This window comes from Ascaphus truei, chromosome 8 (genome assembly GCF_040206685.1).
Source record: "Ascaphus truei isolate aAscTru1 chromosome 8, aAscTru1.hap1, whole genome shotgun sequence".
NCBI classification, from domain to species: Eukaryota; Metazoa; Chordata; class Amphibia; order Anura; family Ascaphidae; genus Ascaphus; species Ascaphus truei.
In genome coordinates this window covers 83,329,625-83,352,866 of record NC_134490.1, presented here as the reverse complement: position 1 = coordinate 83,352,866, position 23,242 = coordinate 83,329,625, and the positions used below count along the sequence as shown (strand labels likewise).

The 23,242-nt window shown below is 45.0% G+C and overlaps 1 protein-coding gene across 1 annotated transcript; it reads left to right on the top strand.

The window, feature by feature from the left end:
- The first annotated feature begins 322 nt into the window (after nt 1-322).
- Nucleotides 323-10,242, top strand: LOC142502063 (interferon-induced protein with tetratricopeptide repeats 5-like). Its single transcript, XM_075612870.1, has 2 exons — nt 323-423; nt 7,445-10,242. Exons 1-2 carry the CDS (start codon nt 419-421, stop codon nt 8,907-8,909), a joined length of 1,470 nt encoding a protein of 489 aa, XP_075468985.1. The 5' UTR covers nt 323-418; the 3' UTR covers nt 8,910-10,242.
- The last annotated feature ends 13,000 nt before the right edge of the window (nt 10,243-23,242 follow it).

Sequence of the window (23,242 nt, the reverse complement as noted above, 5' to 3'; positions counted from 1 at the left end):
AAGCTCACCTGGGCAGGGACTGACTGTATAAATCCTATGTAGCGTGCTGCGTCCCGCGCGCTATGCTGTGATTGTGACGCGCTTTGAGTTCCATTTGGGAAAAAAGAGCTATATGAAATAAAGTTATTATTATTATCATTATTGTTACCTGCTGAAAGTCACACGGCTTGTTTTAGTATTAGTGTTTCTGCCAGTTTCAGTCTCTCCGACAAGACATCATTATCTGGAGAGCCGATCAGACTAAGTTTCAGTTTCTAGTTTCGATTCACTTCATGACTGCAGCAATAAAAAACATCATGCGATACCCACAGTGTGTCTTGTACAGTATAAAAGGCCAGTCAGTGACCAGAGCCAACATACAGCATCTTTCAGCTCAACAGCCACAGGAGAGAGAAATCTACCCAGATACTGTATCAGCATGAGGTAAATATATTTATCCGGCAGTAATATACTAGCCTTATTTGATTTTGAGTATGGTCATACATAGTATAAATGTACAGATTTGTATTTTATTTTTATATGTTTAAAAGAATCATTAAATTGTTTTTAAGAATCTTTATTTGCCAAATTGACATCCATAGTAAGAAGATTTAATTGCCTTAGCTATTGGGATTTCTACATAATAGGATAGAAGAAAAGTACTGTTCAACCGATATTTTAAATAGAGTAAAACAAGGCTTTTGCCCTAAAATGTCATTTAGTTAATAGTTCATTTATTTATCATTTTAGGAAAAAGTTCGATGAATCAAATGTCATTGTTGTTATCTTTTTGTCCCAATGAATTAAAGCAGCACACCGCTGTCATGAATGTTAACTACAGGATTTAAACAAATGCTCCACAGAAAACTAGCTTGTTTCCAAAAGGTTTTAATATAATTACAGTTAAAACATATGTAACAGTTTCTTTTTTTTCATCAAGCAAAAGGCACAAATCTCATCAATATAATAATAATAATAATAACTTTATTTCATATAGCATCTTTCTCCCAGTGGGACTCAAATTGCTTCACAGTTACAGTATAGCGCGCGGTACGCAGCACAGGAATTTTTGCAGGCACAGGTCCCTGCCCCGTGGAGCTTACAATCTATGATTTTGGTGCCTGAGGCACAGGGAGATAAAGTGACTTGCCCAAGGTCACATGGTGCTGACACTGGGTTTTGAACCTGAATATCACTGCTAAATTTTTATAACATACTTCTTATAGGGTGAATCTGGTGTATAATTTGATATGAAATGCATTTTATTGGTGGGCAGCAATGTATTACACAGAGACCAAACATTAACCCATTGAAGTGAATAACATTTAGTTCCAAAAATCAACTGCAGGAGAAAAAGGGTTGAGGTGATGCTCTGATTAAAATGATTTTTTTAGTAAAATTACACTTTTTACCCAGAAATAGAAGAGTTGCCAAATAAAGTGGGGATTGGTCAATTTATTTATAAAAAATGTTTTACCAGGAAGTAATACATTGAGAGCTACCTCGTTACCAAGTATGTCCTGGGTACAGATTTATAACAATACCTGGTTACATTAAAAGAACAGAGGTTATACCATCAATTCACAGACATTGCATGGACAGATAGAGTTAGGAAATTGGGTACAGTGGATAAAGGGCTGGTGAGTTTCAGATTGAAATAGAGAAACTTTAACATCAGCAAACATCAGCAAACGGCTCACACCCTTTAGCTGCCCTTCGCCTGTTCCAAAGGCTGTCCGCCTTTGGGGCAACACATATGTACACTGAAGGAGTTCAGATGGACTGCAGCTGCGAATTCAAAGTTCTTTGTCCTCTTGGCTCATTAACATTCCAGTGGGTGTGGTTGACATTCCACGAAGTACCAGCAAATGTTAACCCTTAGCACGCTGGTCCTGTGCAGAGGGGAGCAGCTCTTGGGGAGCCCCTTCAAGTGTCCGCATTTGGGGCGACACAGATGTACACTGAAGGGATTCAGATTGAATGCAGCTACAAATTCAAAGTTCTTTGTCCTCTTGGCTCAATAACAAACATGCTCTCTGTACCGTATCTTCAGAATACCCCTCCAGGCATACCCCGGTTTAAGGACACTCACTTTAAGTACACTCGCGAGTAAGTACATATCGCTCAATAGAAAAATGGCAGTTCACGCATGCGCCTAAAATTATTTTTTCAACTTCCTTTAAAATATTATTGGGCACAATAAAGACAAATCCCTAAAGAAACATGAATAAAAAAATTATGTTACTGCTTCGTTCAGTTGTTTTTTAATTGACATCTCTGTCTGATTTGTACACATTTTAACCACTGATATTATTAGTCTTTTCACTAGAATATTACAAAATAATTTGGGATGTCTTTCCCTGAGACATTTTTACACTTTTTGCTTAATTTAACAAAAAAAAAAAGAATAATTTTCGTTAATTTCTATCCTCACTGCGGAAGATGCAGCTCTACAATGAATGAATTAGAATTTATACCTGGATTCAATCGGTACAAAAAAAGCCTTCAAAGACGAACCCCTTAGTAACCATCGTGCTCATGTAGTGTGCATCATGTATGGTGCATCCCGTCATATCCGCCATATTACCTAAAGGATTTATAATACAGGCATACCCCGGTTTAAGGACACTCACTTTAAGTACACTCGCGAGTAAGTACATATCGCTCAATAGAAAAATGGCAGTTCACGCATGCGCCTGTCAGCACGTCCTGAACAGCAATACCGACTCCCTACCTGTACCGAAGCTGTGCGCAAGCGGGGAGACTACAGAGCCTGTTACAAATGCTTTATTTACATCAGTTATGCACGTATATGACGATTGCAGTACAGTACATGTATTGATAAGTGGGAAAAGGTACTGCTTCACTTTAAGTACATTTTCACTTTACATACATGCTTCGGTCCCATTGCGTACGTTAATGCGGGGTATGCCTGTACTAATTATGTATATATATCTGTATTTCTATAGCTCCTTCTAGGTACATAGCACTTTACAGCAGTAATAATGTAACATAATATTATAACACAATGCAAATAAGCGCTACATACATAAAACAATAGGAAAAAGAGTACCTGCCATGAAGAGCTTACAATCTAAATCGTAAATGGGAGAATTTACAGAGACAGAAGGTGGGAAATAATTATCTACCGAACTACCCATTATATTACATGCAATCCCTTATTAACTGTTAAGCTGGGTCGGTGTAAGGGTATTCGGTAAGGGTATTCTGCACCCTAGGCAAACCTTCAGGACCGCTCCGCCCCCAAACTTTCCGATTCTTATTTTGTTATTATAGCCCCATTCTTACTCACCCTCTACCCATCCTCTCGTCTCACGCCCCCACCTCCTCTATCGTCTCACCCCTCTCCACTCTCTCCCTCCCTCCTCACTCACCTCCCTCATCTCACCCCCATCTCTCACACACCCTCCAACTCCTCTCTCTCATCCCCTACCACTCCTCCTCTTCCTCTCTCACCCCGACTCCTACTCCACCTCCTATTTCACCATCTCTCCCACTCCTCCTCTCACCCCCCCTCCCACTCCTCTTCCTGTCACACCCTCCTTTCTCTCACACCCTCACAATCCTCCTCAATCACCCCCCTCCTCCATCACCCCCCACTTCTCTTTCTCAATCACTCCTCTCCCTCTCTCACCCCTGCCTCTCACCCCCCCTACTTATCCTCTCACTCCCTCTCGTCCTCTCACCCCTCCTCCTTTCTCACCCTCTTTTTCCTCTTCCTCTGACCCCCACTCCTTTTCTTCTCTCATCCCCTCCTCTTATTCTCTCACCCACCCTACTCTTCCTCTCATCCCCCTCTTTCCCATCCTCTCACACCCCTCCTTCTCCTCTTCTTCTCTCAGCCTCCTTCTTTTCCTCTTCCTCTCTCACTCCCTCCTCTTCTGCCTCTCACCCCTTCCTCCTCTTCCTCTATCCCCCCCCCTCCTCTCTCACCCCTCCTCTTAACTACCTGGTTTCTGTGGTCTGAAGTGGAGATGTCAGGAGCAGCACAGCAGAAGAGGAAGATGGCGGGCAGAGGCAGGAGAAGAGGACAAAGAATGGCAGGAGCAGAGCAAGGCAGCAGAGGAGGATGTTAGGCAGTGCCTGAAGAAGAGGACCGCAGGATGGCCGGGAGGATCTGGGTGTGTGCCTCCCCGGCCATCCTCTACCTCCCTGCTCTGCTCTCACTATTCTCTGTCCATATCTCCCACTGCTGCTTGATTTCCACCTCACGCTGCTGCCTGCCATTCTCCTCCTCCTCTCCTGCCACCCACTGTCCTCCTCCACCTCTTCTGTCGCCCTCCAAAATGTGCCACCCTAAGATGCCTAGTGGTTGCACCGGCCCTACTGCTAAGGCATACAAGGGGTTAACCCTTCTCCCCTCGCACAGGGAGGCCTAACCTCTCTCTCTGGGTCACATGCCCCCAGCATCCACTCCCACTATCTCCACCCCTATTTCTTAACAAATAATTGCTAATAGGTCTGTAGGCCATTATAATATATAGATAAGAGGAAAAAACTAAACACGTACACAGACTCACACATTCACACATTCACACTTGCACACTCGCACACTCACATATTTGCTACTTGATGTCCCAAAGAGGGGAAAAAATTGAAAACAAATGTGCCGCAGAACAAAACCTGAATCCGTTGCTTGATGCATAATACCTTTATTGATCAAATGTTTTACCAGGAAGTAATACATTGAGAGTTGCCTCTCGTTTTCAAGTATGACCACTATGGTTACTTTTTGTTCACAATCCAGGGGGAGCATATCTACTATATATTTCTGAAAGCACTGTATGTCTGCGTCCCAAGGGCAAATCGCATTGCACCTTTGGCCTGTCACTCCGGCTCAGGCCATGCCCGCCCCCGCACACCTCTCATTGGCCTGCGTCCAACACCAATGCCACACTGTCCCACCCCTCACTGACTCTCATTGGCCTGCATCCAACACCAATGCCACACTGTCCCACCCCTCACTGAGCTACCACTTCCACACTATCCCACCCCTCATTTGCAGCACCTAATCCTCAACCCTCACTGCTCTGGGGCCACGGTTCACAGCTCTCAAAACCCTCACCGTCTGCTACCACAGAACTGCCGAATCAGGTACATAATCACCTACACACAACGCACGATAACACCAAACACTGCACACACAGACATTCACACAACACCAAACACTGCACACTGCCTCTTCAAAACACCACCCTCGCCCCCCCCCCCACGCCACACATCTCCCTCCCGCTACCGCAGACCCTCTACGGGCCGCGGCCTACACTAAAACACCATTGGCAACGGCCCACACGCCACACATCTCCCTCCCGCTACCTCAGACACTCTACGGGCCGCGGACCGGCCCGCATGCCACAGATCTCATGCCAAACAACATCGCCACTGGCCCGCAACGCCCCCAATAAACAAACACACACTATGCTAGGTACTCACTTCAGCACCGGCCCGCACGGAGCTCCTCCGAAGGCCACCGCAACCCACAGATTTCCCGCCAAACACCATCGGCACCGGCCCACACGCTCCTCCTCCGGAGGACACCGCACGGTACACATCTCCCGCCAAACACCATCCGCACCGGCGCCGGGGGGGGGGGGAGCGTGAGTCACGCTACCTCCGACGCGTGCCATCACGTCACTTCCGGTTGGTTGCGATACGTCACTTCCGGTTGTGGATTCTGGGTCTGTGATCTCTGTCCCTGCTTCTCTCCTCCTGTGGGCGGCTACCACTCTACGCGTTTCGCCAATCCAATACGTGGCTTCGTCAGTGGCTTCGACACTCCTGACGAAGCCACGTATTGGATTGGCGAAACACGTAGAGTGGTAGCCGCCCACAGGAGGAGAGAAGCAGGGACAGAGATTGCAGACCCAGAATCCACAACCGGAAGTGACGTGTCGCAACTAACCGGATGTGACGTGACGGCACGCATCGGAGGTAGCTCAGGAAGCAGAGAGCTAACCACAGAGGCGTCTCACGCATTGATTGCAGACCGGAGGCGGGGGGGGTGAGCCAGATGTCCACAGCATACTCTCTTCCATCACATTGTTGTGATATATGCATTATTTGAATGTTTTTATTGTAAGTGTGCATTTTTAAGCCCTATAAAAGTTACGTTTTTTAAGATTGGTCTGCACTATGGATATTTTCCCTTCTTTTCATATACCGCTGTTTCGCTGAGATTGGAGGTCTTCACCCCAACTGAAATAGAAGTTTCTCTCGCTCAGAAATTGTTCCCAATTGCCCGTTTTTAATTCTACACATTGGGGACCAGAGAAACCAGTCCCTACCAGCTGGGTTTGAGCAGGGGGTCTTAATTCAATTTATCTTTCTCACGTTATTGTCACGATTTTTATTTAATCATTTTTGTATCACTTGATTATTAAGCATATTCACTTTATATTTTTAGTGAACACTATTAGTGCTAGCGCCTTTCTTTCACTATCACAGAGCACTATGGTTACTTAGCAGTCAATGATACTGTGATTTTATAGGTGTATTAATATTTTCTAAACTAGCGCCGGCTGTTGAATTGGGTTTTCTATACTGCAAATGTACCCTGGGGCAGACAAGGAAAAAAATAGTGGCCCGATGGGTGTGATTGCGTATCACAGCTCTCCAGGGTTTATTGAATAGCATGTCAATTAGGTTTTTTTGGAGGTGAAAAAACGTCAGCCTCTTTGAAGTTAATTTAGGGAGTTGACACATTTTGTTGATCCGGATCCTCCAATCAAATCCCTATATGCTAATGGTATATATCTGTGTGTCTGTAACACAAATTCACCACTTGCATGAACTTGTGTGAAAGTTTTGCACGTCTAGTTGAAATATCTATGTGGTTTACATCATGTTATCAAAATGTCCCATTGGATCAGCACTCGCAAAATATGTCAAATAAGATAATGATACTCACATGTTCCTTTTGGTCTCACCAAGTTTCTCTTTTAATGTATCAAAAATAAGCAGTAATACAAACTTATATAAGAACACACAAGGAAAGGTAAGTCAGCAGACACTAGTAAATGTGCAAATTAGAGAAACGTTTCAAGGCCTCCTCGCCCCTTCGTCAGGCTGTCTGTCTGCTGACTTACCTTTCCTTGTGTGTTCTTATATGTTTGTATTGCTGATGATTTTTGATACATTAAAGAAGAAACTTGGTGAAACCAAAAGTGACACCTGAGTATATCATTATCTTCTTTGATTTCTTTTTTGAGTGCTGATCCAATATGGTATTTTGTAGTTGTGTGCATCAGCAGTATGGTTGCAGGATCTTAACACCTCTATTTAAGACACATTTGTCCACTGCTAGAGTAGACGGGGAGCGTGCAAGTTTGTTCCATTTTTTTAACATCATAGTACTTACTACTGTAAATTCTAGAACTAGCATGAAATAGCAGCCTCATAGTATAATGCTGTTACAAGCTAATGCCCAATCTCTTTTATTTCTTAGTGAACTTTCAAAGAGTTCTTTGAAGACCAGCCTCTTGAAGCTGGAGTGTCCTTTTACATGGAAGTCACTGAAAAAGGATTGTGATATTAATGACATGGAAGAGCGGCTTAACGATCAAGTTGAATTTTTAATCACTACACGCAGATACATGATCTACAATTTGTTGGCCTATATAAAATATCTGAAAGGCGAAAATGAGGAAGCCATTGCCCAGCTAGGAATAGCTGAAGAGCATATCCCAAAAACGCAATCTGATGAAAGAGACATTAAATGCGTTGTGACCTATGGTAACTACGCATGGCTGTACTATCATACAAACGAATTAGAAAAGGCTCAGGACTATATTAACAAGGTGGCAACAATTCACAAGAAGTTTGAAACCGCTCTCAGTAGCAATGTCCTGCTTGCTGAGATATACGGTGAACATGGTTGGAGTGTGTTAACGATTTGTGGAGAATACTATGAAAAAGCCAAAGAATGTTTTCAGAAGGCTCTTGAAATTGACCCAGAAAATCCTGAGTGGAACACGGGCTATGCAACTGCAGTGTATCGCTTGGAAGGTTTCAAGGAAACCAAGTGCCCGACTAATGAACTTCTATCACTGGAACTGTTGAAACGTGCCGTGCAGCTAAATCCGAAAGATACAGTGGTCAGGGCTCTTCTTGGTTTGAAACATCAGGATTTAAACCATGCTAAAGAGGCCAAAAAGTGCATTGAGGAAGCACGGAGACAAACACCAGATTATCCATATCTACTTCGCTATGTTGCAAAATTTTACAGGAGAGAAGGAATGACGAAGGAGGCTCTTGATGTTCTGCATAAAGCAATACAACTGACTCCCAGCTCTGCATTTCTTCACCACCAGGCAGGTCTTTGTTACAGACAAAATATGATACAACTGAAAAGAGATGCAAAGGCTGCAAAGTTCAATTTTCAACCCACTGGTACCTACACACAACAAATAAGGGAAATGATTCGTAATGCCACATTTTACTTTGAAAAGACTCTGGAGTTGAAACCATCTTTTGTATACGCACACGTTGATCTAGCAAACATGTATACTGACGGAAATCAATTCCAAAAAGCAGAAGAAACATTTCAAAAAGTGCTAAGCATGGAAAATCTCACATGTGAAGAGAAGCAACACATCCACTACAGTTATGGAGTTTATGAAGAATATCACGGGAAATCCGAATCTGAAGCCATAAGACATTACAAAGAGGTGTTCATGATAAGCATTGAAAGCAAAACAAAACAAAAATCTGAAATGAATTTGAACAAGTTGGCTAAAAAAATAATAAAAAGAAATCCGTCAGATGCCACTGGGTTTGCCCTGCTTGGGTTTGTCCATCAGCTGAATGGAGAGAATATGCAAGCAATTGACTGCTATGAAAAAGCCCATAAACGTGATCCTTATAATGAAGAGTACTTGAGTGCTCTTTGTGACATGAGATTGAAAATATGAATTACAGGCTTTGCAACGTGTAAATGAAGAATATGCAAACACTTACATGCATTTCTATATACTTAGTATACAGTGTTATTATATTGTCACACACCGTAATACATACTGCTGTCAAATATATCAGTGGTGGAAGTACCTGAAAAGCATAGTGTTGTATAGTGAAGACTGAGATTAATATTGTGTACCACTTATAGATCACAGCACAGCTAACATGCTAAGCACAATGAGAATACACATTTGTTATGGCCACAAAGTTCAAAACAGCAAAAATGTTAAGAATCAGCAAATATAGGATCAGGTAATTTAGTGCAGAACAATACAATACAAATACCTGAATTAAGCCACTGAGAGAATTAACAGTTCTTACAGAAAGAAAAACATAATAAAAAGGCCAGGATTCACTACGCGCGGACGCGGGATATCGCACTGTGATCCTGTGTTTGCCATTGATAAGAAAGGAAGTTAACGCCTGATCGCCGTGTGATACGCCAAAAGGGCACGTAGTGAGTCTCCCCCACAGTTAAAACCCAAACACCCCAAGTGAAAAAAAGTTACTATGCAGCGGTGGTATATTACTTACCCAATAGAATTATAATAATCCCTATATCAATGATAAATACAGTAGTTATTCCAGTCCCATTGCAAAGTTGCAATCTGCGTGCCGATGTATTTGAATGTATATATGGCTGTATGCTCCAGTTGTGGAGGCTTCTTCAATTGCTTAAACTGAAGATAAGGGAGATCCAACGCACGACAGATTTGCTAAATAGAAATTTATTGTGTCAAACAACGTTTCGGCAGTTAGGTCTTTCTCAAGTGACAGGCTTGAGAAAGATCTAATGGTCGAAACGTGTGGCACAATAAATTTCTATTTAGCAAATCCGTTGTGCGTTGGATCTCCCTTATCTTCAGTTCAGATCAGGATCACCAGGACAGGTACCCCTTGACCCAGCAGCACCGCTAATATTGAATGCATTGTTTTGTTTGTGGTGTGCAGCATACAAATTTCTTCTTCAATTGCTTGGCACCAAATGGAAAGGTTAAAACGTTGAGAAAATAATTGCGCAATAAAAAGTTTGCATTATGATTGTAATATGGTTCCTGGATATTGTAATACCTGCTTAAGTGTATTTCTTCCAAAAACAAAGTCCAGAATTAAAACAGCAAACATTAATTTGCATGATGTTTATATTTGATTGAGAACCATACTAAATTGTATAACTTTAGTATAGCACACCCTAAAAATCATCTACAAAATGTAACAATCTTCATATACATTTTTCATGTTATGCAATGTAGACTTCAAAATGAAATTGACATATCAATTAATGCTTCGTAACAAACGTTTGATGTTAATAAAATGTGTTTGTGTGCTATTTAGTAGTTTGGGTTAATTTGAGAATTCTCATCATGCCTCAGTTTTGCACTCCTCGGGTTCATGGGTCGTTGCCAAAGGGGTTTTCTAGGATACGGTTGAAGGAAAGTGGACTTTGCTGGGGAAGGGAGACAATAAGATACTTTGTCAGGGCAGCAGCTATGATGCACAGTACCATTCCCACTGTCCTGTGGGTATTTCTTGGTGGATGGTTCTTAAGCCGGGTACTTGGGCCAATGACTCTTGAGCTCCTACTCCTATTTCTCAAATCACTGCCACAGCCTCATTCCTCCTCTCCCTCAGCTGAGCTCCTCCCACAGCGCCATCTTCCTCCAATCAAAGCCCTATCATCCGGACCCTCCTCGCGCTGCACTCTGCTGGGCACATTTGCTCATACAATGCTAAACTACTTAACTGCTCAGGGAATGGCTCTACAGGAAAATCTCACGTGATGAGTGTGTGCTTAAATCCTGTATGGTCAGGTGCCTGGCAGTGAGAGTATTAATGTGTGGATGTGTGCCTGGCAATGAGAGTATTAATGTGTGGATGTGTGGCTGGTAGTGAGAGTATTAATGCGGGAATGCGTGCCTGGCAGTGAGAGTATTAATGCGTGAATGCGTGCCTGGCAGTGAGAGTATTAATGCGTGAATACGTGCCTGGCAGTGAGAGTATTAATGTGTGGATGCATGCCTGGCAGTGAGAGTATTATTTGTGTGGATGCGTGCCTGGCAGTGAGAGTATTAATGCGTGAATGCGTGCCTGGCAGTGAGAGTATTAATGTGTGAATACGTGCCTGGCAGTGAGAGTATTAATATGTGGATGTGTGGCTGGTAGTGAGAGTATTAATGCGTGAATACGTGCCTGGCAGTGAGAGTATTAATGTGTGGATGTGTGGCTGGTAGTGAGAGTATTAATGCGTGAATGCGTGCCTGGCAGTGAGAGTATTAATGCGTGAATGCGTGCCTGGCAGTGAGAGTATTAATGCGTGAATACGTGCCTGGCAGTGAGAGTATTAATATGTAGATGTGTGGCTGGCAGTGAGAGTATGAATGTGTGCCTGTCAGTGAGAGTATAAATGTGTGGATGCGTGCCTGGCAAGCAGTGAGAGTATTAATATGTGGATGCATCCCTGGCAATGAGAGTATTAATGTGTGGATGCATCCCTGGCAGTGAGAGTATTAATGTGTGGATGTGTGGCTGGTAGTGAGAGTATTAATGCGGGAATGCGTGCCTGGCAGTGAGAGTATTAATGCGTGAATGCGTGCCTGGCAGTGAGAGTATTAATGCGTGAATACGTGCCTGGCAGTGAGAGTATTAATGTGTGGATGCGTGCCTGGCAGTGAGAGTATTATTTGTGTGGATGCGTGCCTGGCAGTGAGAGTATTAATGCGTGAATGTGTGCCTGGCAGTGAGAGTATTAATGCGTGAATACGTGCCTGGCAGTGAGAGTATTAATATGTGGATGTGTGGCTGGTAGTGAGAGTATTAATGCGTGAATACGTGCCTGGCAGTGAGAGTATTAATGTGTGGATGTGTGGCTGGTAGTGAGAGTATTAATGCGTGAATGCGTGCCTGGCAGTGAGAGTATTAATGCGTGAATGCGTGCCTGGCAGTGAGAGTATTAATGCGTGAATACGTGCCTGGCAGTGAGAGTATTAATATGTGGATGTGTGGCTGGCAGTGAGAGTATGAATGTGTGCCTGTAAGTGAGAGTATAAATGTGTGGATGCGTGCCTGGCAAGCAGTGAGAGTATTAATATGTGGATGCATCCCTGGCAGTGAGAGTATTAATGTGTGGATGTATCCCTGGCAGTGAGAGTATTAATGTGTGGAAGCATCCCTGGCAGTGAGAGTATTAATGTGTGGATGCATCCCTGGCAGTGAGAGTTTTAATGTGTGGATGCGTCCCTGGCAATGAGAGTATTAATGTGTGGATGCGTGCCTGGCAGTGAGAGTATTAATGTGTGGATGCATCCCTGGCAGTGAGAGTATTAATGTGTGGATGCGTGGCTGGTAGTGAGAGTATTAATGTGTAGATGTGTGCCTGTCAGTGAGAGTATTAATGTGTGGATGCGTCCCTGGCAATGAGAGTATTAATGTGTGGATGTGTGGCTGGCAGTGAGAGTATTAATGTGTGGATGCGTGCCTGGCAGTGAGAGTATTAATATGTGGATGCGTGCCTGTCAGTGAGAGTATTAATGTGTGGATGCGTGGCTCGCAATGAAAGCATTAATGTGTGGATACGTGCCTGGCAGTGATAGTATTAATATGTGGATGTGTGCCTGGCAGTGAGAGTATTAATATGTGGATGCGTGCCTGGCAGTGAAAGTATTAATATGTGGATGTGTGCCTGTCAGTGAGAGTATTAATGTGTGGATGCGTGCCTGGCAGTGAGAGTATTAATATGTGGATGCGTACCTGGCAGTGAGAGTATTAATATGTGGATGCGTGCCTGGCAGTGAGAGTATTAATATGTGGATGTGTGCCTGGCAGTGAGAGTATTAATATGTGGATGCGTGCCTGGCAGTGAGAGTATTAATATGTGGATGCGTACCTGGCAGTGAGAGTATTCATGTGTGGATGCGTACCTGGCAGTGAGAGTATTCATGTGTGGATGCGTGCCTGGCAGTGAGAGTATTAATGTATCGATGTGTGCCTGTCAGTGAGAGTATTAATGTGCGGATGCGTGCCTGGCAGTGAGAGTATTAATATGTGGATCCGTGCCTGGCAGTGAGAGTATTAATATGTGGATCCGTGCCTCGCAATGAGAGCATTAATGTGTGGATACGTGCCTGGCAGTGAGAGTATTAATATGTGGATGCGTACCTGGCAGTGAGAGTATAAATGTGTGGATGCGTGCCTGGCAGTGAGAGTATTAATATGTGAATGCGTGCCTGGCAGTGAGAGTATTAATATGTGGATGCGTACCTGGCAGTGAGAGTATTAATATGTGGATGCGTGCCTGGCAGTGAGAGTATTAATATGTGGATGTGTGCCTGGCAGTGAGAGTATTAATATGTGGATGCGTACCTGGCAGTGAGAGTATTCATGTGTGGATGCGTGCCTGGCAAGCAATGAGAGTATTAATATGTGGATGCATCCCTGGCAGTGAGAGTATTAATGTGTGGATGCGTGGCTGGTAGTGAGAGTATTAATGTGTAGATGTGTGCCTGTCAGTGAGAGTATTAATGTGTGGATGCCTGCCTGGCAGTGAGAGTATTAATATGTGAATGCGTGCCTGGCAGTGAGAGTATTAATGTGTGGATGCGTCCCTGGCAATGAGAGGATTAATGTGTGGATGTGTGCCTGGCAGTGAGAGTATTAATGTATCGATGTGTGCCTGTCAGTGAGAGTATTAATGTGTGGATGCGTGCCTGGCAGTGAGAGTATTAATATGTGGATGCGTGACTCGCAATGAGAGCATTAATGTGTGGATACGTGCCTGGCAGTGAGAGTATTAATATGTGGATGCGTACCTGGCAGTGAGAGTATTAATGTGTGGATGCGTCCCTGGCAATGAGAGTATTAATGTGTGGATGTGTGCTTGGCAGTGAGAGTATTAATGTATCGACGTGTGCCTGTCAGTGAGAGTATTAATATGTGGATGCGTGCCTGGCAGTGAGAGTATTAATATGTGGATGCGTGCCTGGCAGTGAGAGTATTAATATGTGAATGCTTGCCTGGCAGTGAGAGTATTAATATGTGGATGCGTGCCTGGCAGTGAGAGTATTAATATGTGGATGTGTGCCTGGCAGTTAGAGTATTAATGTTTGGACGCATGCCTAGCAGCGAGAGTATTAATATGTGGATGCGTGCCTGGCAATGAGAGTATTAATGTGTGGATGTGTGCTTGGCAGTGAGAGTATTAATGTATCGATGTGTGCCTGTCAGTGAGAGTATTAATGTGTGGATGCGTCCCTGGCAATGAGAGTATTAATGTGTGGATGTGTGCTTGGCAGTGAGAGTATTAATGTATCGATGTGTGCCTGTCAGTGAGAGTATTAATGTGTGGATGCGTGCCTGGCAGTGAGAGTATTAATATGTGGATGCGTGCCTGGCAGTGAGAGTATTAATATGTGGATGTGTACCTGGCAGTGAGAGTATTAATATGTGGATACGTGCCTCGCAATGAGAGCATTAATGTGTGGATACGTGCCTGGCAGTGAGAGTATTAATATGTGGATGCATCCCTGGCAGTGAGAGTATTAATGTGTGGATGCGTGGCTGGTAGTGAGAGTATTAATGTGTAGATGTGTGCCTGTCAGTGAGAGTATTAATGTGTGGATGCGTCCCTGGCAATGAGAGTATTAATGTGTGGATGTGTGCCTGGCAGTGAGAGTATTAATGTGTGGATGTGTGCCTGTCAGTGAGAGCATTAATGTGTGGATGCGTGCCTGGCAGTGAGAGTATTAATATGTGAATGCGTGCCTGGCAGTGAGAGTATTAATATGTGGATGCGTACCTGGCAGTGAGAGTATTAATATGTGGATGCGTGCCTGGCAGTGAGAGTATTAATATGTGGATGCGTACCTGGCAGTGAGAGTATTCATGTGTGGATGCGTGCCTGGCAGTGAGAGTATTAATATGTGGATGTGTGCCTGGCAGTGAGAGTATTAATATGTGGATCCGTGCCTCGCAATGAGAGCATTAATGTGTGGATGCATGCCTGGCAGTGAGAGTATTAATGTGTGGATACGTGCCTGGCAGTGAGAGTATTAATATGTGGATGCGTGCCTGGCAGTGAGAGTATTAATATGTGGATACGTGCCTCGCAATGAGAGCATTAATGTGTGGATGCATGCCTGGCAGTGAGAGTATTAATGTGTGGATACGTGCCTGGCAGTGAGAGTATTAATATGTGGATGCGTACCTGGCAGTGAGAGTATTAATATGTGAATGCGTGCCTGGCAGTGAGAGTATTAATATGTGGATGTGTGCCTGGCAGTGAGAGTATTAATATGTGGATGCGTACCTGGCAGTGAGAGTATTAATGTGTGGATGCGTGCCTGGCAAGCAGTGAGAGTATTAATATGTGGATGCATCCCTGGCAGTGAGAGTATTAATGTGTGGATGCGTGGCTGGTAGTGAGAGTATTAATGTGTAGATGTGTGCCTGTCAGTGAGAGTATTAATGTTTGGATGCGTCCCTGGCAATGAGAGTATTAATGTGTGGATGTGTGCCTGGCAGTGAGAGAATTAATGTATCGATGTGTGCCTGTCAGTGAGAGTATTAATGTGTGGATGCGTGCCTGGCAGTGAGAGTATTAATATGTGGATGCGTGACTCGCAATGAGAGCATTAATGTGTGGATACGTGCCTGGCAGTGAGAGTATTAATATGTGGATGCGTACCTGGCAGTGAGAGTATTAATATGTGGATGCGTGCCTGGCAGTGAGAGTATTAATGTTTGGACGCATGCCTAGCAGTGAGAGTATTAATATGTGGATGCGTGCCTGGCAGTGAGAGTATTAATGTGTGGATGCGTCCCTGGCAATGAGAGTATTAATGTGTGGATGTGTGCTTGGCAGTGAGAGTATTAATGTATCAACGTGTGCCTGTCAGTGAGAGTATTAATATGTGGATGCGTGCCTGGCAGTGAGAGTATTAATATGTGGATGCGTGCCTGGCAGTGAGAGTATTAATATGTGGATGCGTGCCTGGCAGTGAGAGTATTAATATGTGGATGCGTGCCTGGCAGTAAGAATATTAATGTTTGGACGCATGCCTAGCAGTGAGAGTATTAATATGTGGATGCGTGCCTGGCAATGAGAGTATTAATGTGTGGATGTGTGCTTGGCAGTGAGAGTATTAATGTATCGATGTGTGCTTGTCAGTGAGAGTATTAATGTGTGGATGCGTCCCTGGCAATGAGAGTATTAATGTGTGGATGTGTGCTTGGCAGTGAGAGTATTAATGTATCGATGTGTGCCTGTCAGTGAGAGTATTAATGTGTGGATGCGTGCCTGGCAGTGAGAGTATTAATATGTGGATGCATGCCTGGCAGTGAGAGTATTAATATGTGGATGCGTGCCTCGCAATGAGAGCATTAATGTGTGGATACGTGCCTGGCAGTGAGAGTATTAATATGTGGATGCGTGCCTGGCAGTGAGAGAATTAATATGTGGATGCATCCCTGGCAGTGAGAGTATTAATGTGTGGATGCGTGGCTGGTAGTGAGAGTATTAATGTGTAGATGTGTGCCTGTCAGTGAGAGTATTATTGTGTGGATGCGTCCCTGGCAATGAGAGTATTAATGTGTGGATGTGTGCCTGGCAGTGAGAGTATTAATGTATCGATGTGTGCCTGTCAGTGAGAGTATTAATGTGTGGATGCGTGCCTGGCAGTGAGAGTATTAATATGTGGGTGCGTGCCTCGCAATGAGAGCATTAATGTGTGGATACGTGCCTGGCAGTGAGAGTATTAATATGTGGATGCGTGCCTGGCAGTGAGAGTATTAATATGTGGATGCGTACCTGGCAGTGAGAGTATTAATATGTGGATGCGTGCCTGGCAGTGAGAGTATTAATATGTGAATGCGTGCCTGGCAGTGAGAGTATTAATATGTGGATGTGTGCCTGGCAGTGAGAGTATTAATGTGTGGATGTGTGCCTGGCAGTGAGAGTATTAATGTTTGGACGCATGCCTAGCAGTGAGAGTATTAATATGTGGATGCGTGCCTGGCAGTGAGAGTATTAATGTGTGGATGCATCCCTGGCAATGAGAGTATTAATGTGTGGATGTGTGCTTGGCAGTGAGAGTATTAATGTATCGATGTGTGCCTGTCAGTGAGAGTATTAATGTGTGGATACGTGCCTGGCAGTGAGAGTATTAATATGTGGATGCGTGCCTGGCAGTGAGAGTATTAATATGTGGATGCGTACCTGGCAGTGAGAGTATTAATATGTGGATGCGTGCCTGGCAGTGAGAGTATTAATATGTGGATGCGTGCCTGGCAGTGAGAGTATTAAAATGTGAATGCGTGCCTGGCAGTGAGAGTATTAATATGTGGATGCGTGCCTGGCAGTGAGAGTATTAATATGTGGATGTGTGCCTGGCAGTAAGAGTATTAATGTTTGGACGCATGCCTGGCAGTGAGAGTATTTATATGTGGATGTGTGCCTGGCAGTGAGAGTATTAATGTGTGGATGCGTCCCTGGCAATGAGAGTATTAATGTGTGGATGTGTGCTTGGCAGTGAGAGTATTAATGTATCGACGTGTGCCTGTCAGTGAGAGTATTCATGTGTGGATGCGTGCCTGGCAGTGAGAGTAATAATATGTGGATGCGTGCCTGGCAGTGAGAGTATTAATATGTGGATGCGTACCTGGCAGTGAGAGTATTAATGTGTGGATGCGTGCCTTGCAATGAGAGCATTAATGCGTGGATACATGCCTTGCCGTGAGAGTATTAATATGCGGATGCATGCCTGGCAGTGAGAGTATTAATATGTGGATGCATGCCTGGCAGTGAGAGTATTAATGTGTGGGTGCGTGCCTGGCAGTGAGAGTATTAATATGTGGATGTGTGCCTGGCAGTGAGAGTATTAATGTTTGGACGCATGCCTAGCAGTGAGAGTATTAATATGTGGATGCGTGCCTGGCAGTGAGAGTATTAATGTGTGGATGCGTGCCTGGCAGTGAGAGTATTAATGTGTGGATGTGTGGCTGGCAGTGAGAGTATGAATGTGTGCCTGGCAGTGAGAGTATTAATGTGTGGATGCGTGCCTGGCAGTGAGAGTATTAATATGTGGATGCGTGCCTGGCAGTGAGAGTATTAATATGCGGATGCATGCCTGGCAGTGAGAGTATTAATGTGTGATGCGTGCCCGGCAGAGAGAGTATTAATGTTTGGACGCATGCATAGCAGTGAGAGTATTTATATGTGGATGTGTGCCTGGCAGTGAGAGTATAAATGTGTGGATGCGTGCCTGGCAGTGAGAGTATTAATGTGTGGATGCGTGCCTGGCAGTGAGAGTATTAATGTGTGGATGCGTGCCTCGCAGTGAGAGTATTAATGTGTGGATGCGTGCCTGGCAGTGAGAGTATGAATGTGTGCCTGGCAGTGAGAGTATTAATATGTGGATGCGTGCCTGGCAGTGAGAGTATTAATGTGTGGATGCGTGCCAGGCAGTGAGAGTATTAATGTGTGGATGTGTGGCTGGCAGTGAGAGTATGAATGTGTGCCTGGCAGTGAGAGTATTAATGTGTGGATGCGTGCCTGGCAGTGAGAGTATTAATATGCGGATGCATGCCTGGCAGTGAGAGTATTAATGTGTGATGCGTGCCCGGCAGAGAGAGTATTAATGTGTGGATGCGTACCTGACAATGAGAGTATTAATGTGTGGGTGCATGCCTGGCAGTGAGAGTATTAATGTGTGGATGCGTGCCTGGCAGTGAGAGTATTAATGTATCGATGTGTGCCTGTCAGTGAGAGTATTAATGTGTGGATGCGTGCCTGGCAGTGAGAGTATTAATATGTGGATGCGTGCCTCGCAATGAGAGCATTAATGTGTGGATGCGTGCCTGGCAGTGAGAGTATTAATGTGTGGATGCGTGGCTGGCAGTGAGAGTATTAATGTGTGGATGCATGCCTGGCAGTGAGAGTATAAATGTGTGGATGCGTGCCTGGCAGTGAGAGTATTAATGTGTGGATGCATGCCTGGCAGTGAGAGTATTAATGTGTGGATGCGTGCCTGGCAGTGAGAGTATAAATGTGTGGATGCGTGCCTGGCAGTGAGAGTATTAATGTGTGGATGCGTGCCTGGCAGTGAGAGTATTAATGTATCGATGTGTGCCTGTCAGTGAGAGTATTAATGTGTGGATGCGTGCCTGGCAGTGAGAGTATTAATATGTGGATGCGTGCCTCGCAATGAGAGCATTAATGTGTGGATGCGTGCCTGGCAGTGAGAGTATTAATGTGTGGATGCGTGGCTGGCAGTGAGAGTATTAATGTGTGGATGCATGCCTGGCAGTGAGAGTATAAATGTGTGGATGCGTGCCTGGCAGTGAGAGTATTAATGTGTGGATGCGTGCCTGGCAGTGAGAGTATAAATGTGTGGATGCGTGCCTGGCAGTGAGAGTATTAATGTGTGGATGCGTGCCTGGCAGTGAGAGTATTAATGTGTGGATGCGTGCCTGGCAGTGAGAGTATTAATGTGTGGATGCGTGCCTGGCAGTGAGAGTATGAATGTGTGCCTGGCAGTGAGAGTATTAATATGTGGATGTGTGCCTGGCAGTAAGAGTATTAATGTTTGGACGCATGCCTAGCAGTGAGAGTATTTATATGTGGATGTGTGCCTGGCAGTGAGAGTATAAATGTGTGGATGCGTGCCTGGCAGTGAGAGTATTAATGTGTGGATGCGTGCCTGGCAGTGAGAGTATTAATGTGTGGATGCGTGCCTGGCAGTGAGAGTATTAATGTGTGGATGCGTGCCTGGCAGTGAGAGTATGAATGTGTGCCTGGCAGTGAGAGTATTAATATGTGGATGCGTGCCTGGCAGTGAGAGTATTAATGTGTGGATGCGTGCCTTGCAATGAGAGCATTAATGCGTGGATACATGCCTTGCCGTGAGAGTATTAATATGCGGATGCATGCCTGGCAGTGAGAGTATTAATATGTGGATGTGTGCCTGGCAGTGAGAGTATTAATGTTTGGACGCATGCCTAGCAGTGAGAGTATTAATATGTGGATGCGTGCCTGGCAGTGAGAGTATTAATGTGTGGATGCGTGCCTGGCAGTGAGAGTATTAATGTGTGGATGTGTGGCTGGCAGTGAGAGTATGAATGTGTGCCTGGCAGTGAGAGTATTAATGTGTGGATGCGTGCCTGGCAGTGAGAGTATTAATATGTGGATGCGTGCCTGGCAGTGAGAGTATTAATATGCGGATGCATGCCTGGCAGTGAGAGTATTAATGTGTGATGCGTGCCCGGCAGAGAGAGTATTAATGTGTGGATGCGTACCTGACAATGAGAGTATTAATGTGTGGATGCATGCCTGGCAGTGAGAGTATTAATGTGTGGATGCATGCCTGGCAGTGAGAGTATTAATGTGTGGATGCATGCCTGGCAGTGAGAGTATTAATGTGTGGATGCGTGCCTGGCAGTGAGAGTATAAATGTGTGGATGCGTGCCTGGCAGTGAGAGTATTAATGTGTGGATGCGTGCCTTGACAGTGAGAGTATTAATGTGTGGATGCGTGCCTGGCAGTGAGAGTATTAATGTGTGGATGCGTGCCTGGCAGTGAGAGTATGAATGTGTGCCTGGCAGTGAGAGTATTAATATGTGGATGTGTGCCTGGCAGTAAGAGTATTAATGTTTGGACGCATGCCTAGCAGTGAGAGTATTTATATGTGGATGTGTGCCTGGCAGTGAGAGTATAAATGTGTGGATGCGTGCCTGGCAGTGAGAGTATTAATGTGTGGATGCGTGTCTGGCAGTGAGAGTATTAATGTGTGGATGCGTGCCTCGCAGTGAGAGTATTAATGTGTGGATGCGTGCCTGGCAGTGAGAGTATGAATGTGTGCCTGGCAGTGAGAGTATTAATATGTGGATGCGTGCCTGGCAGTGAGAGTATTAATGTGTGGATGCGTGCCTGGCAGTGAGAGTATTAATATGCGGATGCATGCCTGGCAGTGAGAGTATTAATGTGTGATGCGTGCCCGGCAGAGAGAGTATTAATGTGTGGATGCGTACCTGACAATGAGAGTATTAATGTGTGGGTGCATGCCTGGCAGTGAGAGTATTAATGTGTGGATGCATGCCTGGCAGTGAGAGTATTAATGTGTGGATGCGTGCCTGGCAGTGAGAGTATAAATGTGTGGATGCGTGCCTGGCAGTGAGAGTATTAATGTGTGGATGCGTGCCTGGCAGTGAGAGTATTAATGTATCGATGTGTGCCTGTCAGTGAGAGTATTAATGTGTGGATGCGTGCCTGGCAGTGAGAGTATTAATATGTGGATGCGTGCCTCGCAATGAGAGCATTAATGTGTGGATGCGTGCCTGGCAGTGAGAGTATTAATGTGTGGATGCGTGGCTGGCAGTGAGAGTATTAATGTGTGGATGCATGCCTGGCAGTGAGAGTATAAATGTGTGGATGCGTGCCTGGCAGTGAGAGTATTAATGTGTGGATGCGTGCCTGGCAGTGAGAGTATAAATGTGTGGATGCGTGCCTGGCAGTGAGAGTATTAATGTGTGGATGCGTGCCTGGCAGTGAGAGTATTAATGTGTGGATGCGTGCCTGGCAGTGAGAGTATTAATGTGTGGATGCGTGCATGGCAGTGAGAGTATGAATGTGTGCCTGGCAGTGAGAGTATTAATATGTGGATGTGTGCCTGGCAGTAAGAGTATTAATGTTTGGACGCATGCCTAGCAGTGAGAGTATTTATATGTGGATGTGTGCCTGGCAGTGAGAATATAAATGTGTGGATGCGTGCCTGGCAGTGAGAGTATTAATGTGTGGATGCGTGCCTGGCAGTGAGAGTATTAATGTGTGGATGCGTGCCTGGCAGTGAGAGTATTAATGTGTGGATGCGTGCCTGGCAGTGAGAGTATGAATGTGTGCCTGGCAGTGAGAGTATTAATATGTGGATGCGTGCCTGGCAGTGAGAGTATTAATGTGTGGATGCGTGCCTGGCAGTGAGAGTATTAATGTGTGGATGTGTGGCTGGCAGTGAGAGTATGAATGTGTGCCTGGCACTGAGAGTATTAATGTGTGGATGCGTGCCTGGCAGTGAGAGTATTAATATGCGGATGCATGCCTGGCAGTGAGAGTATTAATGTGTGATGCGTGCCCGGCAGAGAGAGTTTTAATGTGTGGATGCGTACCTGACAATGAGAGTATTAATGTGTGGATGCATGCCTGGCAGTGAGAGTATTAATGTGTGGATGCATGCCTGGCAGTGAGAGTATTAATGTGTGTATGCGTGCCTGGCAGTGAGAGTATAAATGTGTGGATGCGTGCCTGGCAGTGAGAGTATTAATGTGTGGATGCGTGCCTGGCAGTGAGAGTATTAATGTGTGGATGCGTGCCTGGCAGTGAGAGTATTAATGTGTGGATGCGTGCCTGGCAGTGAGAGTATTAATGTGTGGATGCGTGGCTGGCAGTGAGAGTATTAATGTGTGGATGCGTGCCTGGCAGTGAGAGTATTAATATGTGGATGCGTGCCTCGCAATGAGAGCATTAATGTGTGGATGCGTGCCTGGCAGTGAGAGTATTAATGTGTGGATGCGTGGCTGGCAGTGAGAGTATTAATGTGTGGATGCATGCCTGGCAGTGAGAGTATAAATGTGTGGATGCGTGCCTGGCAGTGAGAGTATTAATGTGTGGATGCGTGCCTGGCAGTGAGAGTATAAATGTGTGGATGCGTGCCTGGCAGTGAGAGTATTAATGTGTGGATGCGTGCCTGGCAGTGAGAGTATTAATATGTGGATGCGTGCCTCGCAATGAGAGCATTAATGTGTGGATGCGTGCCTGGCAGTGAGAGTATTAATGTGTGGATGCGTGGCTGGCAGTGAGAGTATTAATGTGTGGATGCGTGCCTGGCAGTGAGAGTATTAATGTGTGGATGCGTGCCTGGCAGTGAGAGTATGAATGTGTGCCTGGCAGTGAGAGTATTAATATGTGGATGCGTGCCTGGCAGTGAGAGTATTAATGTGTGGATGCGTGCCTGGCAGTGAGAGTATTAATGTGTGGATGTGTGGCTGGCAGTGAGAGTATGAATGTGTGCCTGGCACTGAGAGTATTAATGTGTGGATGCGTGCCTGGCAGTGAGAGTATTAATATGCGGATGCATGCCTGGCAGTGAGAGTATTAATGTGTGATGCGTGCCCGGCAGAGAGAGTTTTAATGTGTGGATGCGTACCTGACAATGAGAGTATTAATGTGTGGATGCATGCCTGGCAGTGAGAGTATTAATGTGTGGATGCATGCCTGGCAGTGAGAGTATTAATGTGTGGATGCGTG